Consider the following 22,123-nt stretch of genomic DNA (forward strand, 5'->3'; position numbering starts at 1 on the left):
GCAATAATTGTTGCAATCTTGTAACTTGCGATGAACTTTCTCTAAGGCGCTCAAACAATCTCGCCTCGAAAATAGTTAATCCTGAGGATGTTGATAAGGACAGTTTTTTTAACACGCTTTTATTAGCTTGGGTTGTACGTATGTATGTATGTAACAATGTAACGGAATCTTTAAACACGAATTTAACCCACTTTGAACGGTCCGATTAATTTAAAATTTTCAACAATTTTTCAAGAACCGATGACAATACACGATTTTAATAATTTTATCCCATTCTCCTCATCAGAATCGTCAGGAATCAGGAGTAACGATTTTCCTTGTGCGATTTTAGCGTGGTTTTTAGTTTTTAAACTATAACTACTTATCCTTACTATAATATTATAAATCCGAAAGTAACTCTGTCTGTCTGTCTGTCTCTTCTTCACGCCTAAACCACAGTACCGATTTTAATGAAATTTTGTACAAAGATAGTCTGAGACCCGAGAAAGGACATAGGTTAGTTTTAATCCCGGAAATCCCACGGCAACTAGGGATGGCGATCTAAATCGATTAATAGGAGAATCGATCTTTTGGACCAAACAGTCGATTATTTTAATCGATAGTAGTAAGGATTGAATCGTAAACTATGCATTTGATCAAGTGATGATCTTTTGAGTTGGTACAACCAATTTTCGCCAGATGGCGCAACTGTCATTCCAATGAAAGTACGAATTTTCAGTTTTATGTATGTTAGTATGTCATATTATTTTCTTTTAAACGCGGGCGAAGCCGCGGGCAAAAACTAGTATAGAAATTAAACGACAAAAAATATCAAACTTATTTTATAATTCTCTAAATCAACAGTACAATAATACAACCATCACTAACTTGTAAGTAAAGAAATCGAGGTAAAACATAATAATTTATCATTCCCCTAATATTTTTATACAATTCGGGGCGTTTGTCCACCGCCGTCACTGAATGACATTATTTTGGGCAGACTTTAATACGACATGACGGACGTGCGGTGGACACGAGGCTTTGTAAATGTATGTACGCTACTTCGGCGCCATCGTCTCGTTCTTAGTGACGGTCCGGTTACGACAGCGGTGGACAAACGCTCTTACGCTGTAATATTTATAATGTGACGTCACAAAATAGAACTCCCCACCCCTAGTCCCTCCCTCCCCGTTAATGTGACGTGGTGTGGTAAGGGCTCTCCCTTACCACACCACACACATACGCCTCGGAAAAGTCTCTACTTTTCCGAGGCGTTCCAGCTTAGTCCTCAGGGGTAGCGGCGCATCTGTGGCCGACCTCAGGTAGGAATATCTAATCCTATCTGGGGTTGATTACAGATGTCCATGGGCGGCAGTAGCCACTTACCATCAGGTACTGTATGCTCGTCTGTTACTCCTACTCGTATATTTAAAAAAAAAGAACGCTAAATCTTCAGTAGAAAAATTGCCCGTACATTATTTTACATACATTTACATTTATTTTACACAACAGTCGTATAAACCTCCTATAGTTCGATTCATAATTAGGTGTCCAAAATGTAAACATAGGTGTTGACCTATCAAGAAAATACGTTTCAAATGGTAGTTTCTTATTTTTGACGATATTAAAATAATACAACGATAATAAAATATAAATCTAAATAAATGAAGATCAATTCACATTTTCCAATATTTATATTACGTCAATTTCGTTCCATACAGTAATAATAATAAAAAACAAGGTTTATGGTAGAAAATTAAATTGTGATAATGGTAACACAATCGAGATCCAAAAAAAATTTGTGCCGCCATTTTTAAGTTTCGTAGCTGATGTTGTTCATTTTCGTGATCGTGATCGAACTCGAATGTTTTCTCGTTTTCATAGCGCGTTTATTAAATTGTGTGTAGTTGTTAAAGTTTTTGTTTTTTGTTGATTTATTAAGGTTTACAATATCTGTAATTGTATTTGATAGTGACATTTCTTTGTTTACATTTTGGACACCTAATTATGAATCAAACTATAGCGATGCGAACTTAATTTTTATATCCAAAATTTGTACAATCCACAATAATTACACCTTTAATATATTTATTAAATATAAAATTTAATCATAATAACAAATTATAATTATTTAAAATAATATGTTTTTTGTAAATAAGGCGATTTATTATAACAGTATTTTAAAACTAAAATTATTCTTTTTAAACTAATTTACTTAAAGTATAATAAAATAAAATAAATATATGGATATATGTGGAAGATATTCTTATATACTTTACTAAGTATATCATCGACTTAAATATAACTAAAACATTTTAATCACAAATATTGCAAGTTGATATGGTGGTTCGATGATATCGATGATAACCAATATGGTTCGATGGAGGCACTACCGTCACACCTATTTCTAGCCTGAAGGTGTTCTGTGGGAGAGTGTGCATGTCTCACTTTTTAGCATAGGAGTAGCAGACGAGCATGCGGTCCACCTGATGGTAAGCTACTGCAGCCCGGACATATGTAATCAACCTCAGATAGGATTATACTGACCTGTGAGATTGGTCACAGATACGTCACTAGTCCTGAGGACTAAGCTCGAAGGTGGTAGAACCCTTTGTGGTTCGACTCAGGCGGCACCACCGCCACACCTATTTCTGTTATAACAGCGGTGTTAGGCGCTGCTGCGTTCTGGTTTGAAGGGTGTGGTAAGAGACATACTTTTCCGAGGCGTTCCAGCTTTGTCCTCAGGGGTAGCGGCGCATCTGTGGCCGACCTCAGGTAGGGAACTAATCTTATCTGGGATTGATTACAGTTGCCCACGGACGGCAATAACCACACCATCAGGTGGACTGCATGCTCGTCTGCTACTCCTCTGTTATAAAAAAAGTTCATTTTGATATGCTAGTGACAAACTTTCCCATATACTCGTATCACTGACAAATTCTCCCATGTGTGACCCATATGTGTTAACTTATCTACCACCTATGTTCGACTATGACAAATACTGCCGCTTAAAATCGCATAGAACAAATATAATCCAACGATTATGACAAATTTCTCCCCTTATACAATCGACTATGACAAATTCCTCCCACTTTCTTTCGATTGACTTTGACAAATCTTTCCACATAAGATGACCTATGACATATTCTGCCGCTTACGGTCGTATAGAAAAAAAATCGATTTCCGGAAATTTTTCCCCTTACGCTATCATCATCAACAACCCATTACTGTCCCACTGCTGGGCACGGGTCTCCTCTCAGAATGAGAAGAATTAGGCCATAGCCCACCGCGCTGGCCAAGTGCGTATTGGTAGACTTCACATACCTTTGAGATCGTTTTTTTATAAATCTTTCAGGTATGCAGGTTTCCTCACGATGTTTTCATACACCGTTGAACAAATGATAATTAATGGGATTTGAACCTCGGACCCCTCGATCGAGAGGCCGAGTTCCTTAACCACTAGGCTATCACTGCCTTCTTACGCTATCAATTGTGACAAATTGCTCGTCTGTGACAAATCCTCTCACAAAACCAATTATTGTACGATGATTATGACAAATTCTTCCCACATACGTTCGACTATGACACATCCTGTCACATACGATGACATGACAAATTCTCACGCTTGTTCACAAACGTAGAACAGTTCTTTTGTCTATCCACTATGACAAAATCCTCCTAAATACGATCGTCAATGACAAATTCCTCCTAAATAGGACCTAATAGACAACTTCTCCCACACATGATCGATTATGACAAATCTCACACAATCGCATAGAACTAGTTATTATAAATAATAAAAAAATAAAAATAGATTATTTATTTCAAAATGGTGTTAACCAAATTTTTATTGTCCCACGATTATGTCAAATTCTTCCCACGTACGACCAACTATGAGAAATTCTTAACACATGATCGACAATGAAAAATCATCTCTTACGATCGTATACAACAAATTAGATTCAATTGTCAGATTATGACAAATCCCTCCCACATATGACCAATATGACAAATTCCTCCCACACACGATGTACAACGACAAAATATGTCTTACGATCACATACAAACTATTGATTCAATTGTCAGATTATGACAAATCCCTCCCACATACTCGTATGACCAATATGACAGATTCCTCCCAAACACGATGTAGACGACAAAGTATCTCTTACGATCGTATATAACAAATTAGATTAAATTGTCAGACTATGCCAATCCCTCCCACATATGAACAGTATGACAGATTCCTCCTACACACAATATACAACGACAGAATATCTCTGACGATCGCATACAAACTATTGATTCGATTGTCAGATTATGACAAGTACCTCCCACATACGACCACTATGACAAGTATCTCCCAAATGTGACCAAATGACAAATTCCTCCCAAATTATTTTCAAAATTCACTATATATGCAACGTTATCGACGTGAGCGCTTGTGGACTCCTATCATCATCAACCTTTCGTTCATGTACCTTCAAATGTCCCTTCAGCGTACATTTCTGTGTGAAAGCCCTTCCACAGACAGGACAAATGAATCTCTTATCATTCGTATGTATCCTCATATGTTCCCGTAACGTCTTCTTCCGTTGATACGACTTATGGCATATACTACACACGTGTATTCTCTCCCCATCGTGTTTTATCATGTGCATTTTTAGAGAATTCCGTGTGTAGAACGCCAAATCACATTTATCACATTTATGGTTCCTCTCATTAAGATGATCTCGTCTAACATGACTGGACAAATGACCCGGTGTTATGTAACTTTGGGTACAGGCTTTACACTTATATCTCTTCAACTCCTCGTTATGTACCTCGGCGAGATGTTTCTGTCTCGCGTAGAAGGATGACAGAGATATATTACATCGCTTACACGCGTATCTCACACCAGATTTGTGTTCTTTCGACACATGATTCTCCCGTTTCGTGACCCTATCGAAGACTGCATCGCAGTATCTGCACGGAAAATCCCCAATTTCGTGTGTCCTCATGTGACCTCTTAGCCTCGCTTTTGAAGCGAACGCCTTGCCACAACTATCGCAAATATGATTCGGGTAGTGCACGTTCATATGTGTGTTCAGACTGACGAAGTTTAAAAAGGTCTTCTTACAAACGGGGCAGTCGAGTTGGTCCTTTTCTAGCTTGAAGGGCAGCTTGTTCCACCTCGGCGTACAGTGGCTCACACAACTATCTATATGCTGTTTCAACTCTGTATAATCTGACAAATCCGTTTTGCAGATCTTACATCTTAAACTGGTAGATGCTTTATAAAACCGTTGGAGATTCGACGAGATCATCTTCTTGAAAGCTGCGTGAATATTCGATATACTGTGTTCTGTCACGTGTGTCTTGATATCGTCCAAACTCGTGGACTTTTCTGGACATATCGAGCAGGCGTAGGTTCTGTTCTTCCCCATTTTGAAAGGAAACAGACCAGCTTCGACCATTTTTACCGATTCGCTGATATCGTGGACTTTCTTGACGGAGTACGACGACGCTTGCCGTCTCGTTCTTCTCGGTCGGTACTCTTCTACTGGCTCCTTTTTTATAGATAGACCGTTTAGAACTGTGAAAAGAAGTTTCATAAAATGTACATGTTGCAATCAAAACTCTTAGGGCGTTTGTCCACCGCTGTCGTCGCCGGACCGTCACCGAGAACGAGATGACGGCGTCGAAGTAGCGGTACATACATTTACTATAGCCGCGTGTCCAGCGCACATCCGTCATGTCATATTAACGTTGGCCCGAAATAATCTCGTTCTCGGTGACGGCGGCGGTGGAAAAACGCCCTTAGGGGCGGGTTGCATCGAAAGCCCGTTTAAAGTTTGCATTAAAGTTAAATATAACATTAACTTTGACGGTAGCGATGGAATGTAACCATTCTGTGTTGCTCCAATTTATTTGTCATTACTATATAAAATATGGTGACAGCGATACAAATGACATGTATCGCACGGTTGCCAACTTAGGGGTTTTCCCCCCAGATTTAGGGGGTAAATGAGTGGTATGGGATTTTTCTAGGGGTTTTATATGTCTAGGGGTATTTTTAGGGGTTTTGTAAAGGCGCGGCGAGCAAAAAAAAAAAAACGGGAAACGTGTCATAAGCTTGCACGGCGTCCAAATATTTTTGAGAGTTGGTAACACTGATGTATCGCAGTCACCATATTTTTAGTCAACGTTGACAGATACGGATGTTGACAAATACAATAACTTTAACCGATTGAAATCGGTTAATGTTAAGTGTAGTTATGACGTAATTTCAACCTGAACTAAAATGGTGCAACTAATATTTTTTTTATCCACCGATTAGACGGTTAGTTAGGCTTTTGTAAATGTTAAAGATACATGATGCAACCCAACCACTCAAGCAAGCAGCAAGGCTCTAGTCAAAACTACTTTTGGTTGACTTCGCGATTTCTAATATAAAATATCGACTTCTAAACTTCTACAATATTAGAAGAATTAAGAATGATTGGGCCCTCAAAGAATGTATTTGAGCCCTACCCTAATCGACAGTAAGGGTATGTACAGATTACTAGCTGACCCGACAAACGTTGTGTTGCCATATAAATAAAAAAATGTTAAGGGTAAACAACCCTTATCACTTAGGGGTAGAAGAATAGATAGTAGCGATTCTCAGACCTATTGAATATGCATATAAAATTTGGCGAAAATCGGTAAAGCCGTTTCGGAGGAGTACGGTAACATTGTGACACGAGAATTTTATATATAAGATTATAACCGCCCAACAGGACCCTTAAATAATGAATAGCCCCTTCTATACTAAAATACTAGCTGACCCGGCAAACTTTGTACCGCCTCAAAATCTATTTATCAAATATATTTCATATAAAATATAGCCTATGTTACTCGTGGATAATGTAGCTTTCGAATGGTGAAAGAATTTTAAAATCGGTCCAGTAGCTTTTGAGCCTATTCATTACAACCAAACAAACAAAGTTTTCCTCTTCTTTTTTATTCATCTATACTAATATTATAAAGAAGAAAACTTTGTTTGTTTGTTTGATTGTAATGAATAGGCTCAAAAACTACTGGACCGATTTTTAAATTCTTTCACCATTCGAAAGCTACATTATCCACGAGTAACATAGGCTATATTTTATATGAAATATATTTGATAAATAGATTTTGAGGCGGTATAAAGTTTGGTGGGTCACCTAGTAAATATATATTTTGCAACTTACTCATGCCATCATCATTCGCCATTGACAATTCTTGCTTAACTTTTTTAAAAATCCGCTCATCTTCGTCTGAAAAAACATAAAAAATTTCATAAAAAAAACTGCCCTAAATTTCAGTATATTCTATATTTGAAGGTAGAACCCTCTGTGGTTCGACTCCGGCTGCACCACCGCCACACCTATTTCTGTTATAACAGCAATGGTAAGCGCTGCTGTGTTCTGGTTTGAAGTGTGGTGAGCGACATTCGAATCCGAGGCGTTCCAGCTTAGTCCTCAAGGGTAGCGGGGCTATGGCCGATCTCAAGTAGGAATCTAATCTTATCTGGGGTTGATTACAGATACTTATCCGAGGCGTTCCAGCTTAGTCCTCAAAGGTAGCAGCACTGTGGCCGACCTCAGGTAGGAATTTAATCTTATCTGGGGTTGATTACAGATACTTATCCGAGGCGTTCCAGCTTAGTCCTCAAGGATAGCGGCGCTGTGGCCGACCTCAGGTAGGAATCTAATCTTATCTGGAGTTGATTACAGATACTTATCGGAGGCGTTCGAGCTTAGTCTTTTAGGGTAGCGGCGCTATGGCCGATCTCAAGTAGGAATCTAATCTTATCTGGGGTTGATTACAGATGTCCATACGGCAGTAGCTTACCATCAGGTGGACTGCATGCTCGTCTACTACTGCTATATTAAGAAAAACTCACCGCTTTCCTCACAGTGTATTGATCCTGTATCAAAGTCGTCTTCATTGTCCATTTCCGATTCCTCCTTAACATTTGGCTCTTCGATTTCTGAAAATAACATACAAATGAATAATTAGTTTAAAAACTAAAAACCACGCTAAAATCGCACAAGGATAATCGTTAATCCTGACAATCCTTATGAGAGTGGGACAAAATTTTTATAATCGTGTATTGTCATCGGCTCTTGATAATTGTTAAAAATTTTAAATTAATCGGAAAGTTCAAAGTGGGTAAAAATCGAGTTCAAAGATTCCGTTACATACATACATACAGGTCAAGTTAATAAAAGCGAGATAAAAACATCATACATTCACATCCATAGGGTTTATCACCCAAAAACACTTTTAAATACAGTTAATCTTGGTAAACCGACCACCATTTTCAAGGTGCCAGATTAATAAATTTGTCAGACTACACAGTAGGTACTGCCTTTGTAGTCCAAAACATTTTGAAAAGGACCTTGTTGAATAAATTGTAAAAAAAATGCGAGACAAATGATTTATTTTTATATAATATAGGAGTAGCAGACGAGCATGCAGTCCACCTGATGGTAAGTGGCTACTGCCGCCCATGGATATGTGTAATCAACACCAGATAGGATTGGTTTCCTACCTGAGGTCGGCCACAGATGCACCGCTACTCCTGAGGAGTAAGCTGGAATGCCTTAGGAAAGTGTGTCTCCCTTACCACACTTCACACCAGAACACAGCAGCGCTTAACACTGCTGTTATAACAGAAATAGGTGTGGCGGTGGTGCTGCCGTCGAACCACAAAGGGTACTAAAACTTACTCCGTAACTTCAAAGTGTCCTGGAGTGCCTTCAGCGAAGCTTCTACCATCTCCCTGAAGGAGACAGCGTCACGTAGCTTCGTGATGCACGGGCCACATATGAGGCGTTTCGTGTCGTCGAGGACTAAAGTGTATACCTGGTGAATAATGTGTAAATATTGAATTAACTTTGGAAATAAAAGTTACCTTACGTATAATATGTATAAGTGTATTGTTCAACCCATCACTGTCCCACTGCTGGGCACGGGTCTCCTCTCAGAATGAGAAGGATTAGGCCATAGTCCACCGCGCTGGCCAAGTAAGAATTGGTGGACTTAATACCTTTGACAACTTTTTATTTTTATTATTATTATTATATGGGCATATATTTAAAATAAAATAAAATAAAAAAATAATTTATAAAAGGTATATGTGAAATAGTGATATTGTATGAAGCTTGTCAAAATATTTTTTTCTTATTAGAATCTTTCATTGAATCTAACATCAAATCAACCTATTACTATCCCACTGCTGAGTACGGGTCTCCTCTCAGAATGAGAAGGATTTGGTCACAGTTCACCGCGCTGGACAAGGGCGTATTGGTAGACTTTAGACCTATGAGAACTTTTTTTTTTCAGAATAGGCGTATTTATTACTTTGTTTTCTACTGTTATAGAACATGTACGTTGTGTGCTTAGCCTATAAGACTGGCAGAGAATGCTTCTAGCATTCCGCCTTTTATACCAGTATTAGTTAAGGTATAATAAAGTAAATAAATAAAAATAAATAAATAAATAAAAGAATAATAATAAATAAATAAATATAGCAAGTGAAAATTCATTTCTCATACGCACATAACTTGAGAATACAGAACATAAATCTGAGGTGGATACTTGAGAATCGAATCTAGGACTTCCCGATTGAGACCGAATTTTAACTACTAGGTGAAATAAAAACAAAAACAATACAAACTAAAATATATTAATACGGCAATATTTGTCGAAAAATCTTAATAATTATTTATTTATTTACTCACAAACACATATCATTACAGGTCCTTCCCAAAGCGATAGTGTGGTTCCTTAATTTTAACAAAATAGCACAGTACATAAAGTGTCGTTTTTGTGAATTCATTCAGAGAGCAAGAGAATATATCAATTAAATCTGCAACGAGGTTTAAAGTACTATTACACTAACTATAATAATAATAATTACTATTTATAAGACACTTACGTCTATCGAGAAGCATTTTAGCAGCATTTCAGTGAACGATTCCATGTTATTATCGCATTTCGTAAGCATACTCTTCACTACACCTTCATTAAGGCACAAATTGCAAGTACCCAAGAGAGGCAGCGGCTCCACCATAATCCCCGTATCCATTTTGGATTCCCGCGAGTTTAATCTACTATATATTTAATACGAATAATAACAAAAACGTAAACTAAACATAGTTTCACATTGAAAACAAGAACATCCTAATTCCTATAACATCACATCGCACTGCATTTGACAATGTGTGACATTGACGTTTTGGTATATTTTTCGTAAGATAGATTCTTGGCTTTTTGCCACTTTATTAGGTACAAAAAGAAAAGGAGGGAAATAAAAAACGTCTTTCTAGTAGTAAAAAACGGATTTAAAAGAACTTATTTTTACCTATTCCTCTGGATCAGTGGTTTTTCTGGGATAAAAGGTGCTTTGTGATCTTTTCTGGACCCGTGACATGTATACAAAATTTCTTGTCTTGTCTTGAAAACATTATTTTCATTTTATTTACGAGGGGGAAACGTTCGAAAGGTACCCTATGCCGTGGGAGCGGCACGTGGGACTTTTACCGCGCTAAATCTCCCCGTGGCCGTCCTCGGCGCTGCGTAGAGGATTCCTGGATCTCCAGAGGAACGCAACCTTTTTGTTTTGTTTACGAGGGGGAAACCTTCAAAAGGTACCCGGCGCCGTGAGAGGGACGCCGGGTTATGTGGGATTTCTACCGCACTAAAACCCCTCCGGTGGCCGTCCTCAGCGCTGCGTACAGGACTCCGGGATCTCTAAAGGAACGCAACCGGAGTCCTCTTAGCGCGTTGTCTCATCGGGCTCTGTCCAGGTGAGCTTGAAGCTCCGTCTGGAGCGTACGACGGTATGCGACCACACATACCGCCGCCCTTCCCGGGTCGTTTACCGGGCGGTTCGAGTTCCCACTCTTGCCGCCTGCAACCCCGGAAGCCCCCTTTTAGTCGCCAGAGGAACGCAACCTAAGTCCTCTTAGCGCGTAGCCCCGTCGGGCTCCGGCCAGGTGAGCGTGACGCTCGCCACACCGTCTGGTGTGCACGGCGGTATGCGACCACACATACCGCCGTCCATCCCAGGGTCGCTGGCTCTCTCTAGCCACCCGTAACCCCCTTTTAGTTGCCTCTTATGACAGGCTAGGCAGGGGATACCGTAGTCCTATTCTGGCCCGGAACTACAAGGACAAAGGCATGAAACCATAGCAAACGAAATTACATTTGCATCTGTAATATTAGATAGGATTAGAATATCAGATGCATTTCAAAGTATAAATGCCGCCATAATATTAGTCTAAAATCATATAACATCAGATACGTTTATACGTTTAACATTTAATGCTAAAATTAAAACAATAAAACATAATTGACTTTGCAATAACATACTTAAGTACCACTAGTTCTTATCATCGTTTTTTCTTTATTACTTTCCGACCGCCATCTTGTTCTGTCCCGCGCTTCAGAAGCTCTTGAGGGATGGGCAACTGTCCGCGGTTGTCAACACCGGGACCGGGTCGCAATTTCTTTTTGTACTCGGGGTATTTGTAAATCGATTCTGACGGCCTGAACTGTACACTGCCGTTGTGGAAGTGTAGGTCTCTGGAAAACACTTCTTATTATTATCTATGTGTACAAAATTTACATAACTATGTTGCATACTTACAACTTAAATGTTAAGACATTGCATACAATCTAAATATATATAACTCAAAGGTGACTGACTGACATAGTGATCTATCAACGCACAGCCCAAACCACTGCACGGATCGTGCTGAAATTTGGCATGCAGGTAGATGTTATGACGTAGGCAGCCGCTAAGAAAGGATTTTGATCAATTCTACCCCCAAGGGGATAAAATTGGGGATGAAAATATTACTTCGTAACGCGAGCGAAGCCGCGGGCAAAAGCTCGTACGTACATAAATTATCACGAAAAATTTATAAAAATAATACTATAATGAATTAATTTGTATAGTTTTCGAAGAATACAAATCACAAAAAATAGAAAAGGATAGGTAGGAAGGAGTATATATAATCTATATAATTGTGTACTATTGTTATGATCTATTGAAGTGTGCAATAAAGAATATCTATCGTTTTTTTTTTGACGTGACAACGTCTTAAATTAGGTTGCGGCTGGGAGTCACTTATGAAAAAGTGTACCGCCCGGTAACGTTACGATGAGTCACCGAACGAGAGAGAGGCCCGCCGAATGCCTTGCGTCTCTCTCCCACTCAACTATGATCGGTCTGCCGCGCGCGCAGCACTAGAGACTAAACAAAATATATTTCTATAGTTAAAATTTGTGCAATTCTTATTTTCATTCAATTCCTTGTTCCTATTGTGCAATTTAATTATATTCATATCAATAAATATTCTACCGAGAAAAAGACGTTGTCACGTAAAATCTTCGCCCGTAAAACCGACTTTACAGGCAACCATTTTTTATAATATAGCATTAGCAGGCGAGCATGCAGTCTATCTGATAGTAAGTGGATACTGCCACCCATGGACATCTGTAATCAAACCCAGATAGGATTAGAAATTCCTACTTGAGGTCGGCCACAGATGCGCCGCTACCCCTGAGGACTAAGCTGGAACGCCTCGGAAAAGTCTGACTTTACCACATCCTTCAAAACGGAACACAGCAGCTCCTAACACTGCTGTTATTAGGTGTGGCGCTGGTGCCGCTGGAGTCGAACCACAAGGGGTTCTACCACCTTCAAACTGTTGTTATTAGGTAACACTTGTCACTGCTGTTGATATTGTTGTTGTTGTTACCTTATATTTGGGAACTGAAAGGGCGCGAATACACGAAACTCGATGTGTTTCTTGTATTCCTCCCACGTACACTTGAGCAACTCGTTTCGTTGTAATGAGTAATGCTTTGTGTAGACGTATTCGAAGAGGCCCTGCTCGAAAGCTGGAAGCGTTCTGTATTTGCTGCCGATTTCCTTTGAGATTTCTGTAAAAATGTATTATGTGGTTGTTATATACTAAGCTTTTCCATCTGTACCCTAAAGGCACATAGTGCCCTTGCCCAGGGGCCCCGGCATAAAAGGGCCCTGAAAAACTAGTATATTCTCTTACAAAACACACTGAAATTTACGCTCAACAGTTCTAAATTGAAAATATCTTTCATTGATCGGGCTTTTTAATTTTCATTTTTTCTACCTCAGGGCCCCCAAAATACATGTCTTCCCAGGGGCCCCTGAACTTTGAAACTTAGTAGAGCGACCATGGTGCGACCAAGTACCTTTTTTTTCTTAACGAGAGGGAAACCTTCAAAAGGTACCCGACGACGTGGGAGCGACAGAACGGAACCGGACTCCTCCAAGCGCGATGCCCCGATCGGGCTCTGCCCTGGGCAGGACGACGGTATGTGTGGTCGCATACCGTCGTACGCACCAGACGGTGTGGTGAGCGTCAAGCTCACCTGCGCGGAGCCCGACGGGGCAACGCGCTAAGAGGACTCCGGTTGCGTTCATTTGGAGATCCCGGAGCCCTCTACGCAGCGCCGAGGACGGCCACCGGGGGGGTTTTAGTGCGGTAAGAATCCCACATAACTCTGTGTCGCTCCCACGGCACCGGGTACCTTTTGAAGGTTTCCCCCTCAAGAAAAAAATAAAAAAGGTATCAAATATTATTTACTGAACCTTCTGTAACTCGTGAATCGGGCTTAGGTCGTTTCACATGTTTGCATTCGGGGTATAGACTACCTTTCGCGGTCATATCTAACTAATGTAAATTATTCTTATTAAAATGGACAAACTTAAATAATAAAAAATCTCTTTGACAAACAGTTAAAGTGGTGATGCGTTTTATTTTTAATTTGAAATAGTATTAACCGACTTCGAAAAGGAGGTTTCATGTTCGGCTGTGTGTATTTTTATTCTAAAATACTTAACCTTATTTTATGTTATCTATTTTAAACAGATAACTTTTAAGTGGTTTTCTTCTAGTTTTTATTGTTCCGTAGCTTAAGTATATTAAATGAAATATTATGTGCATATATCTGAATATAGAATTGAGTCGCGTCGCCATAGCAAATTGTATGACTACACCTGCGCGCAATAACTCAGAGCGGACTAGCAGTTTGGCGCGGACTATACATAACAAGTTATTTTTATCTTAACCCTCGAATGCTATTCAGATAGAACAGATAAAATTAAATGTCTTTGAAGGAGAATGTTAATGAAATATTTCAATAATTTTAATAGCGTGTCCACAATATTTTATTAAATTATTTTGATGTGAAACATCTATAGCCGCACGTAAAACCGATTTCTGGCGTGGCGACGCATGCCGTGGCCACGCTATACGATGGTATATATATACAGTCTATATGCAGTAGTGTGTACGGTGTGGCGACGCGTCGCCATGCGCAATCGAATTCAATAAATAGTCATCGTTATCTGGAAAAAAAATGTAATATTTTATTTTATCATTATGACATATTTAGTTCCTATCACAATATGTTCTTTTCTGCATATTACTTTTACAAAATAATGTCGATGTTTCACATCTGCCAGGCGTCCCGTGACGGCTCACATTTTTTTTTGTTATATAAAAACAATAGTGAAGGTTGGAGATTTTACGTATAATTTTTTTTATGAAAAAGCACTGTTTTTTACTACTATCTCTTAACACAATATTATTTTAATCATACTTTTACTTTTTTTACAGGGAATTTAACTTTTTAAGCAAAATATGACAATTACAGTTGGTTTTATACAATGGATAAGCGAAAAATTAATAAGGGTTTAAGTTTGTTCAACTGTGTATGACGGAATACTTTACTGTTTTAAGGAGGAAATAAAACTTTCCTGAACTATGATGGTTTTTAAAACATGGTGATAGGCCCCTGTTTGGCAACTTATTACAATAAAAAAATATATAAAAATTGACATTTCTAATGTCACGTTCTTTGTTGTTTTTCTAAATTCTAATCATTTATTAAAGAATTTTTGTAAGAGCATATTTTTTAACAATGAATCTAAGTTCTTCTTATCCTAACTGTGACCAATATCCAAGAAAAGTACCGAAACAGCCTATAAATGAAGGTAAGATGGTTGAAAAGCAGTAATTCCAAGGCGTAATTATAAAAAGTAACATTTGTTCGGAGGTCTAACCCTTTGTGGTTCGACTCTGGCGGCACCACCGCCACACCTATTTCTGTTATAACAGCAGTGTTATACGCTGCTGTGTTCCGCTTTGAAGGGTGTGATAAGGGAGACAGACTTTTCCGAGGCGTTCCAGCTTGGTCCTCAGGGGTAGCGGCGCATCTGTGGCCGACCTCAGGTAGGAATATCTAATCCTATCTGGGGTTGATTTCAGATGTCTATGGGCGGCAGTAGCCACTTACTATCAGGTGGACTGCATGCTCGTCTGCTAATGCTATATTATAAGCAGTGTAGCGCTGCTGTATGCTGGTTTGAATATGGTCCTGGTTCTGGTTTGATATACTTTTTTAAGGCATTCCAGCTTAATCCTCACGGGTAGCGGCGCGTCTATGGCCGGCCTCAAGTAGGAATATCTAATCCTATCTGGGGTTGATAACATAACATGGGCGGATGTAACTTACCATCATTTGGACCGCATGCTCGTCTGCTACACCGGTATCATAAAAAATTAAATAACCATTACATTATTTATGGTTCTTAATCTTAATATATACATATTAATATTACATTTAAGTTATTTAACGTCATATTTGTTTACTTATCCTAATCCTAACTAGTCCTAATCCTAATCCTAACTAAAATTATAAATCCGAAAGTAACTCTGTCTGTCTGTCTGTCTGTCTGGTTGTCTCTTCTTCACGCCTAAACCACTGAACCGATTTTGAATTTTGAAATAATGAAATTTTGTACAAAGATAGTCTGAGGCCCGAGAAAGGACATAGGATAGTTTTTAATCCGGAAATCCTACGGGAAGTAGGGATGGCGATCTAAGATCCATTAATCGGAGAATCGATTTTTTGGACCAAAAAATCGATTATTTTAATCGATATTAGTAAGAATTGAATCGTAAAATATGCATTTGATCAAGTAATGATCTTTAGCAAAGATATTGTTCATGAACCTACGAAGGTTTCACTCGTACGACCAATTTTCGCCAAATGGCGCCACTATAATTCCAATAAATGTACGAATTTTCAGTTTTATGTATGTTAGTACGTCATATTATTCTCTTTTAAACGCGGGCGAAGCCGCGGGCAAAAAGTAGTATATACCATAAATAAACTGTTACATATGTTTTAGATCTAAGATCAACGCTAGGGAAAAACTTCAGAGTGCTCCCGTTGTACGAAAAGGCACAATTCGATCACGAATTTTCGAAGAATCACTCGTTGAAACGTAACGAATTCTTGCATTGTCGATGGGTGGAGTACCAGAAGGTGCATATAGCGCAGAAACCGGAGCCATTCCAGTTCCCTCGTGTCAGGTAACTAGATACGCAGTTAAGATTTTCAAAGTTAAACTTATTAATGACTAGCCGACCCGGCAAACTTTGTACCGCCTCAAAATCTATTTATCAAATATATTTCATATAAAATATAGCCTATTTTACTCGTGGATAATGTAGCTTTCAAATGGTGTAAGAATTTTTTAAATTGGTCCAGTAGTTATTGAGCCTATTCATTACAACAAAACAAACAAACAAAGTTTTCCTCTTTATAATATTAGTGTAGACTAGCTGTGCCCCGCGGTTTCACCCGCGTTAAAAAGAAATGTAACTATATATTTAACATAAAATATAAGTAGCAGCCTAAGTTACTCCTTATTACATCGGCTACCTGCCAATAAAAGTCCTGTCAAAATCGGTCTAGCCATCTCAGAGATTAGCCAGAACAAACAGACAGACAGACAAAAATTGTTTGCTGAATACTAGCTGACCTGACAAACGTTGTCTAGCCATATAAATAAAAAATGTTAAGGGTGAACAACCCTTATCACTTAGGGGTATGAAAAACAGATAGTAACCGATTCACAGATCTACCGAATATGCATATAAAATTTGGTGAAAATCGGTTAAGCCGTTTCGAAGGAGTACTGTAACTAACATTGTGGCACGAGAATATTATATATTTGAATTAGTTAGGCTAGATTTGGGCATATTTTAATTAAGAAACATGCTTTACATTTAAGTCATTTAACGTCACATTCGTTTATTTATATTACATGAAAATACATAGATTAGTAAAGATTACTCACTCCTAACAAGAAAATGTACCCAGTTTTGAGAATTGAAATAGTTGCGTAAAAAAGTTTTGCCACGTCTCCGTGCTAAAATGTCCCTAAAATATTTGAAATATTTATTTATTTAATATGTAAATTACGCAGTATTAGTTATTTATTCGTAAATTTTCTCTAAAACTGTTTTTATTTGTCAAGAATTCAAAATAAGAACTTACTAATAAGCCGGTTGTGGCTTCATTCAATTTCAAGGCGGCGAAGTATCTTTACTAATGTATGTGAAAATATTATACAATTTGATTACTCTTCCAGCGATTACCATTTCTATAATTACGACGCGGTTTATAAGCCGGATTTATCGATAAACTCACGTCCGAATCACGAGTACTGGCTGAAGATGGGACCGGGTGTCGACAAGTACGGCGAAATACCCATCCCTAGCGACATCGGCTTCCGGAAGACCGGTGTCATGGTTGACAAATCGAAGATTAAGAAATTGAAAAAATATAAAAGACAAGTATTTTATAGAGGGCCTCCGAAACGGAAACTATTGTTTTAATTGTCACTGTTTATTTACATTTTTAATTTATAATTTGATTATTGATTTAGTTTTTAATAATTTTTATCATATTTCTTGTTCTTTTTTTATAGTTTTAATACCGTTTGGAAGATTTTAAAAAGTTTCTACTGCTAGTTTTCTTTAATAGGTAGGTTTTTATACTTATTTCCTATTCTAATTTTTAACTGAATTTCAAATGTTTCTTAAAATATTTTTTGTTTATAAAGAAGAAAGAAGGGGTTCTTTTCTTTTTTCTTATTTTTTTATTTTGTAGTATTATTCATGTACATATTTATTCTTGATATATTTTTCAAATAAATGTATTGGGTAATGTCCTGTGATTTTTGATTAAATTTCCTTCGTAGAGTAAGGTTCCGTTCACACATACCGGCTCGGAGAGCATCGGTCCGCATTTTTCTTTTCACACACACCGCTTGGAATTGACCGGAGCGGAACCGTCAACTATTTCACATAGACCGACCATAGATTAGTAAAGATACTTCGCGGCCTTGAAATTGAATGAAGTCACAAATGGCTTTTTATCGTAAGTTCTTTTATATCACGGCGTGCGTAAATGGACGTTTTACGCACGCTTCGCGTGCGCGAAACCCCCATTTCCGACCCCGAAATATAAAATTTTATACAACACGCGGACGAAAAATGTTTTTCTGACTCGTGTGATTGCAGTCCTCGCCTGCGGCTCGGCCTGCAAACTCACACTTGTCAGAAAAAAATTTTTCGTCCTCGTATTGTAATGTACTATTTTTGAATTCTTGACAAATAAAAACAGTTTTAGAGAAAATTTACGAATAAATTACTAATACTGCGTAATTTACATGAATTTACATAATAAATAAATAATTATTTCAAATATTTTAGGGATATTATAGCACGGAGACGTGGCAAAACTTTTTTACGCAAGTATTTCAATTCTCAAAACTAGGTACATTTTCTAGTTAGGAGTGAGTAATCTTTACTAATCTATGAGACCGACTTGTAAAGAATTAAAGATCTCAAAGCGGAAGCGCTCGCAATCGGATGGAGCATGAGAACGGAGTCAGAGCCGGTCGGCTCCTCTTATTATTTCACACGAAGCGTGTTCAAGCATTCATTTTTTATATAATATAGGAGTAGCAGACGAGCATGCAGTCCACCTGATGGTAAGTGGCTACTGCCGCCCATGGACATCTGTAATCAACCCTAGATAGGATTAGATATTCCTACCTGAGGTCGGCCATAGATGCGCCGCTACCCCTGAGGACTAAGCTGGAACGCCTCGGAAAAGTCTGTCTCCCTTACCACATCCTTCAAAACGGAACACAGCAGCGCCTAACACTGCTGTTATTAGGTAAAAATAGGTGTGGCGGTGGTGCCGCCGGAGTCGAACCACTAAGGGTTCTATCCACCTTCAGAAAAAGGACAAAACCTCAGGACAAAAAGGACAGGACCTTAGTGACAAAAGAAGTGCACATGCAAAAATAAACCTTAATACAATTAGGTACTCAAAACTCTTTTTTCAACGTGATAAAAATCTGCTCTCTCCGAGCCGGTCTGTGTGAACGGACCCTAAGAACTCCGGAGCGTTTTTCATCCGCCCCCAGCGCGTAATCGCAAAACTTGTAAAAATATGTAAATGTACCTATATAGAAAAGTAACAGTTGTTTTTAACAGGAAACGTCGCGAAGTAGAAATTTAGCGGACTTATTGATTTTGTTTCATAAAAGTCACGCTGCAGATTGCTCTTACAAAAAACTTATGATCATCAATCATCAAACTTATGATCAAAGTATTGATGAACAGCATCAATACTTGATGCTCTTGCAGCACATAAATTGTTTCTTCCTACCGTTTTGTTTGAAGTAAACTTTTGAGTTAGATATAAACTAGTAGAAAACATCAGCAAATGTGTGACGTAATACAACAATGTAATTTTCTAGAAATAACTTTATTTAACAAACTGATAAAGGACTAAGAAATGTATGATACAATAAAACAATGTAATTTTGCAGAAACTACTTTATTTGAAATTAATTTAGATTTAAAAGTATGAACAATTGTTATCAAAGTTTGACAAAAAATCTGTAGCTATTGGTATTGATATTCAAAAAATGGTATTCAGATTTCAGTAACTAATCAATAGGATGGATAGCCCTTAAAACCAGGGGTTCTCCATTCTTCTCTATATGTAGTTTTGGTCTTGTATCCGCCGGGGATTTCTTCTTTAGTGTGTGTCTGAACAGGTTTTGACAAGCACACCCAGTTATAATACTTATAGTATTGATCCGGAATTTGTTTCCAAACAAGATATCCGTCAGAACATGTTTGAAATTGAGTGTTTTCGTAACACCTCCAGCCATCAAAGTTCAGTTGTGGAACAGATTCCCAGCGAACCCAACCATTTGGACAAAATGGACCGTTTTGATAAACTCCTCCATATTGAGCTGATGCTAGACCAGTGCTGCTGCCAAGAAACCCTGTAGAAGAAACAACTGTTCACGGTACTGTTACAATCAAAAAGTATTTCATAGCAAAGCCAGTAAGTACTCACATGAGGTTCCAATGAGCGCTACGAGCGCAATTACGACTACTTTCCCCAACATGATTCCAGAGCTCCGGAATCGTTACTGAATAATTCGCGCTTGGAGCGGCTTTTATATCGGATGCGAGGAGCGTAATCTCTTATCAATTGGCTGGCCCGAATAACAGCTCTGATGGACCCTAGAATTGAATTATGAGAACCATAAGACGGAAAGTGACTTTTTGCACGTGTGCCATCTATGGTAGAATAGATCAACTCTGTCTCAAAATCTAGAGCCTTAGTCCAGAGCTTCCCTTGGAATTTTTGTTCAGGATCTCTGACACGTGATCGAGTTCTGGAATGACGACAGTTTTAATCAGTCACGTGGCGGTTTGACGGATGGTCAGCACAATACCGATAACATTGTAACCTCAATGTTGCGTCAGTTTCAGTGGAATTTTCCTTCAATTCTACAGCGCTCCTTAGATACCTACGGGAATTGCCATGGACGATAATTCTATTTACATATTGACCATATCGCAAGCTCCACAAGGAAAACCATACGTTTGACGCATTAATTTAATAATATAATGAAATATTATTGCATAAAAAGGACATGGTAAATTATTTTCATTTACAATCCAGGAGATCTGGAATCATGGCCGGGAAAATTGTACTAGTGCTCGCTATTCTTGTTGCGACTCCAACTTCATGTGAGTATTGACTTTTATTGTCTGATTGAAGAAGTATAAAAACAAAAAATGTTGTTCAACTGCAGATTATTATAAGAAGTTTTCTACTACAGGGATCGAAGCGGCATGAGCTGATAACTACGATATCTAGACGAGTGACGGAGATCCTACTTCTTGCGGAAGAAATGAGTACTACACCCATAGCGCGGCAGCTAGCCAACCAACTTGTCAAGATCCAGAGCTTTCCTCGACTATCAGAGTAAGAAACATATTGTGCGTACTATTTTTGTATTTCTCTGTATTACTTCATGAGTTTAATCATTGCTTTTTGTATTTCAGATTGGTATGCCTGGCTGCGTGTGCAAGGAAGGCTACGTTAGGGATTCTGAGTGGGTTTGCATAAAAAAGGAATATTGTTCCTTTTTATCCGAAGAACTAGATAGCGCGACCAATGGAATAAAAGAAGATCAAGGCTTTGAACTTTTGAGAAACTTTGTAGAACGTGAATTAACACGGAAGTTTTTTTGCATTGATTGCATCATTGTCAGAATTTATTGAAATTGTTGTGTAGGTACTTAAAAATAAATGGATTTACAATTAATGTATTGAATATTTATTTATTGTTCCTTGCAATCTATTGTCATGATATGAAGGCCTCAAAGAATGTAGTGCAATAAAACCATACCATTTAACATAAATTAATTTATTTAATATCTACTGCGACTGTAGTTAATTGGAGGCGTAACTGAGATAAGCAGTCTCATCAGTTTGTTTTGATGGTTGAAACAATATAGAACACGCCTTGTTTGTTCGAATTAGCATGCCCGGTCTGCTATCAGTTGAACAGTTGAAAAACAAGTTGAGGATGTTGAACTCTGACACGGGCTGACTCATAATAGACTATAAGCAAAACCAATCTCATGGATCCTCAGTAGGATTTCAGAAGCTCTAGCGACATGTTCGACAAATCAGTGATTGTGCTCGTGATCCTTGGAGCCTCATGTGAGTATTGTCCATCATAATTGTACTACTTTAAATATAATTCCAATTATTTACTCAAAACTTGTATAGTTTAAAACGTTATTGGAATTTACTTTAAGATTCATCATAAAGAAGTTTCACTTCTTACATGTGTACACTGGTACACACATATTTTTTTCTGAATGGTTTCTAAAACA

General features: G+C 38.2%; 3 protein-coding genes and 2 long non-coding RNA genes across 5 annotated transcripts; 2 read left to right on the plus strand and 3 right to left on the minus strand.

The window, feature by feature from the left end:
• Positions 1-1,411: 1,411 nt before the first annotated feature.
• LOC140752747 (uncharacterized) lies at positions 1,412-10,219 on the minus strand. Its single transcript, XM_073087088.1, has 5 exons — positions 9,929-10,219; positions 8,718-8,853; positions 7,889-7,975; positions 7,194-7,259; positions 1,412-5,554 (listed from the first exon to the last, which is right to left on the minus strand). The coding sequence occupies exons 1-5, from the start codon at positions 10,076-10,078 to the stop codon at positions 4,392-4,394; spliced, it is 1,602 nt and encodes a 533-aa protein (XP_072943189.1). The 5' UTR covers positions 10,079-10,219; the 3' UTR covers positions 1,412-4,391.
• Positions 10,220-11,293: 1,074 nt separating this feature from the next.
• LOC140752769 (uncharacterized) lies at positions 11,294-13,803 on the minus strand. Its single transcript, XM_073087119.1, has 3 exons — positions 13,634-13,803; positions 12,759-12,942; positions 11,294-11,577 (listed from the first exon to the last, which is right to left on the minus strand). Exons 1-3 carry the CDS (start codon positions 13,707-13,709, stop codon positions 11,385-11,387), a joined length of 453 nt encoding a protein of 150 aa, XP_072943220.1. The 5' UTR covers positions 13,710-13,803; the 3' UTR covers positions 11,294-11,384.
• Positions 13,804-14,920: 1,117 nt separating this feature from the next.
• Positions 14,921-18,069, plus strand: LOC140752768 (uncharacterized). Its single transcript, XM_073087118.1, has 3 exons — positions 14,921-15,040; positions 16,241-16,424; positions 17,489-18,069. The coding sequence occupies exons 1-3, from the start codon at positions 14,968-14,970 to the stop codon at positions 17,733-17,735; spliced, it is 504 nt and encodes a 167-aa protein (XP_072943219.1). The 5' UTR covers positions 14,921-14,967; the 3' UTR covers positions 17,736-18,069.
• Positions 18,070-19,736: 1,667 nt separating this feature from the next.
• Positions 19,737-20,709, minus strand: LOC140752785 (uncharacterized). Its single transcript, XR_012103454.1, has 2 exons — positions 20,284-20,709; positions 19,737-20,209 (listed from the first exon to the last, which is right to left on the minus strand). It is a non-coding gene; the product is annotated as an uncharacterized LOC140752785 (long non-coding RNA).
• A 110-nt stretch (positions 20,710-20,819) lies between these two features.
• Positions 20,820-21,506, plus strand: LOC140752786 (uncharacterized). Its single transcript, XR_012103455.1, has 3 exons — positions 20,820-20,966; positions 21,059-21,204; positions 21,285-21,506. It is a non-coding gene; the product is annotated as an uncharacterized LOC140752786 (long non-coding RNA).
• Positions 21,507-22,123: the final 617 nt, after the last annotated feature.

The sequence above is a fragment of the Epargyreus clarus genome, unplaced genomic scaffold, assembly GCF_041222505.1.
Source record: "Epargyreus clarus isolate Ecla_fem2 unplaced genomic scaffold, WU_Ecla_fem_2.2 ptg000025l, whole genome shotgun sequence".
NCBI lineage: Eukaryota > Metazoa > Arthropoda > Insecta > Lepidoptera > Hesperiidae > Epargyreus > Epargyreus clarus.

Coding starts and splice junctions, on each gene's coding strand:
- LOC140752768 (XM_073087118.1), top strand. CDS start 14,968: ATGAATCTAAGTTCTTCTTATCCTAACTGTGACCAATATCCAAGAAAA. Junction 15,041..16,240: donor GAAACAGCCTATAAATGAAG/GTAAGATGGTTG, acceptor CATATGTTTTAG/ATCTAAGATCAACGCTAGGG. Junction 16,425..17,488: donor TTCCAGTTCCCTCGTGTCAG/GTAACTAGATAC, acceptor TTACTCTTCCAG/CGATTACCATTTCTATAATT.
- LOC140752747 (XM_073087088.1), bottom strand. CDS start 10,078: ATGGATACGGGGATTATGGTGGAGCCGCTGCCTCTCTTGGGTACTTGC. Junction 8,854..9,928: donor TAAAATGCTTCTCGATAGAC/GTAAGTGTCTTA, acceptor ATTATTCACCAG/GTATACACTTTAGTCCTCGA. Junction 5,555..7,193: donor GGCGAATGATGATGGCATGA/GTAAGTTGCAAA, acceptor TTCTTTTCACAG/TTCTAAACGGTCTATCTATA.
- LOC140752769 (XM_073087119.1), bottom strand. CDS start 13,709: ATGACCGCGAAAGGTAGTCTATACCCCGAATGCAAACATGTGAAACGA. Junction 12,943..13,633: donor CGATTCACGAGTTACAGAAG/GTTCAGTAAATA, acceptor ACATTTTTACAG/AAATCTCAAAGGAAATCGGC. Junction 11,578..12,758: donor TTTCAGTTCCCAAATATAAG/GTAACAACAACA, acceptor AGTGTTTTCCAG/AGACCTACACTTCCACAACG.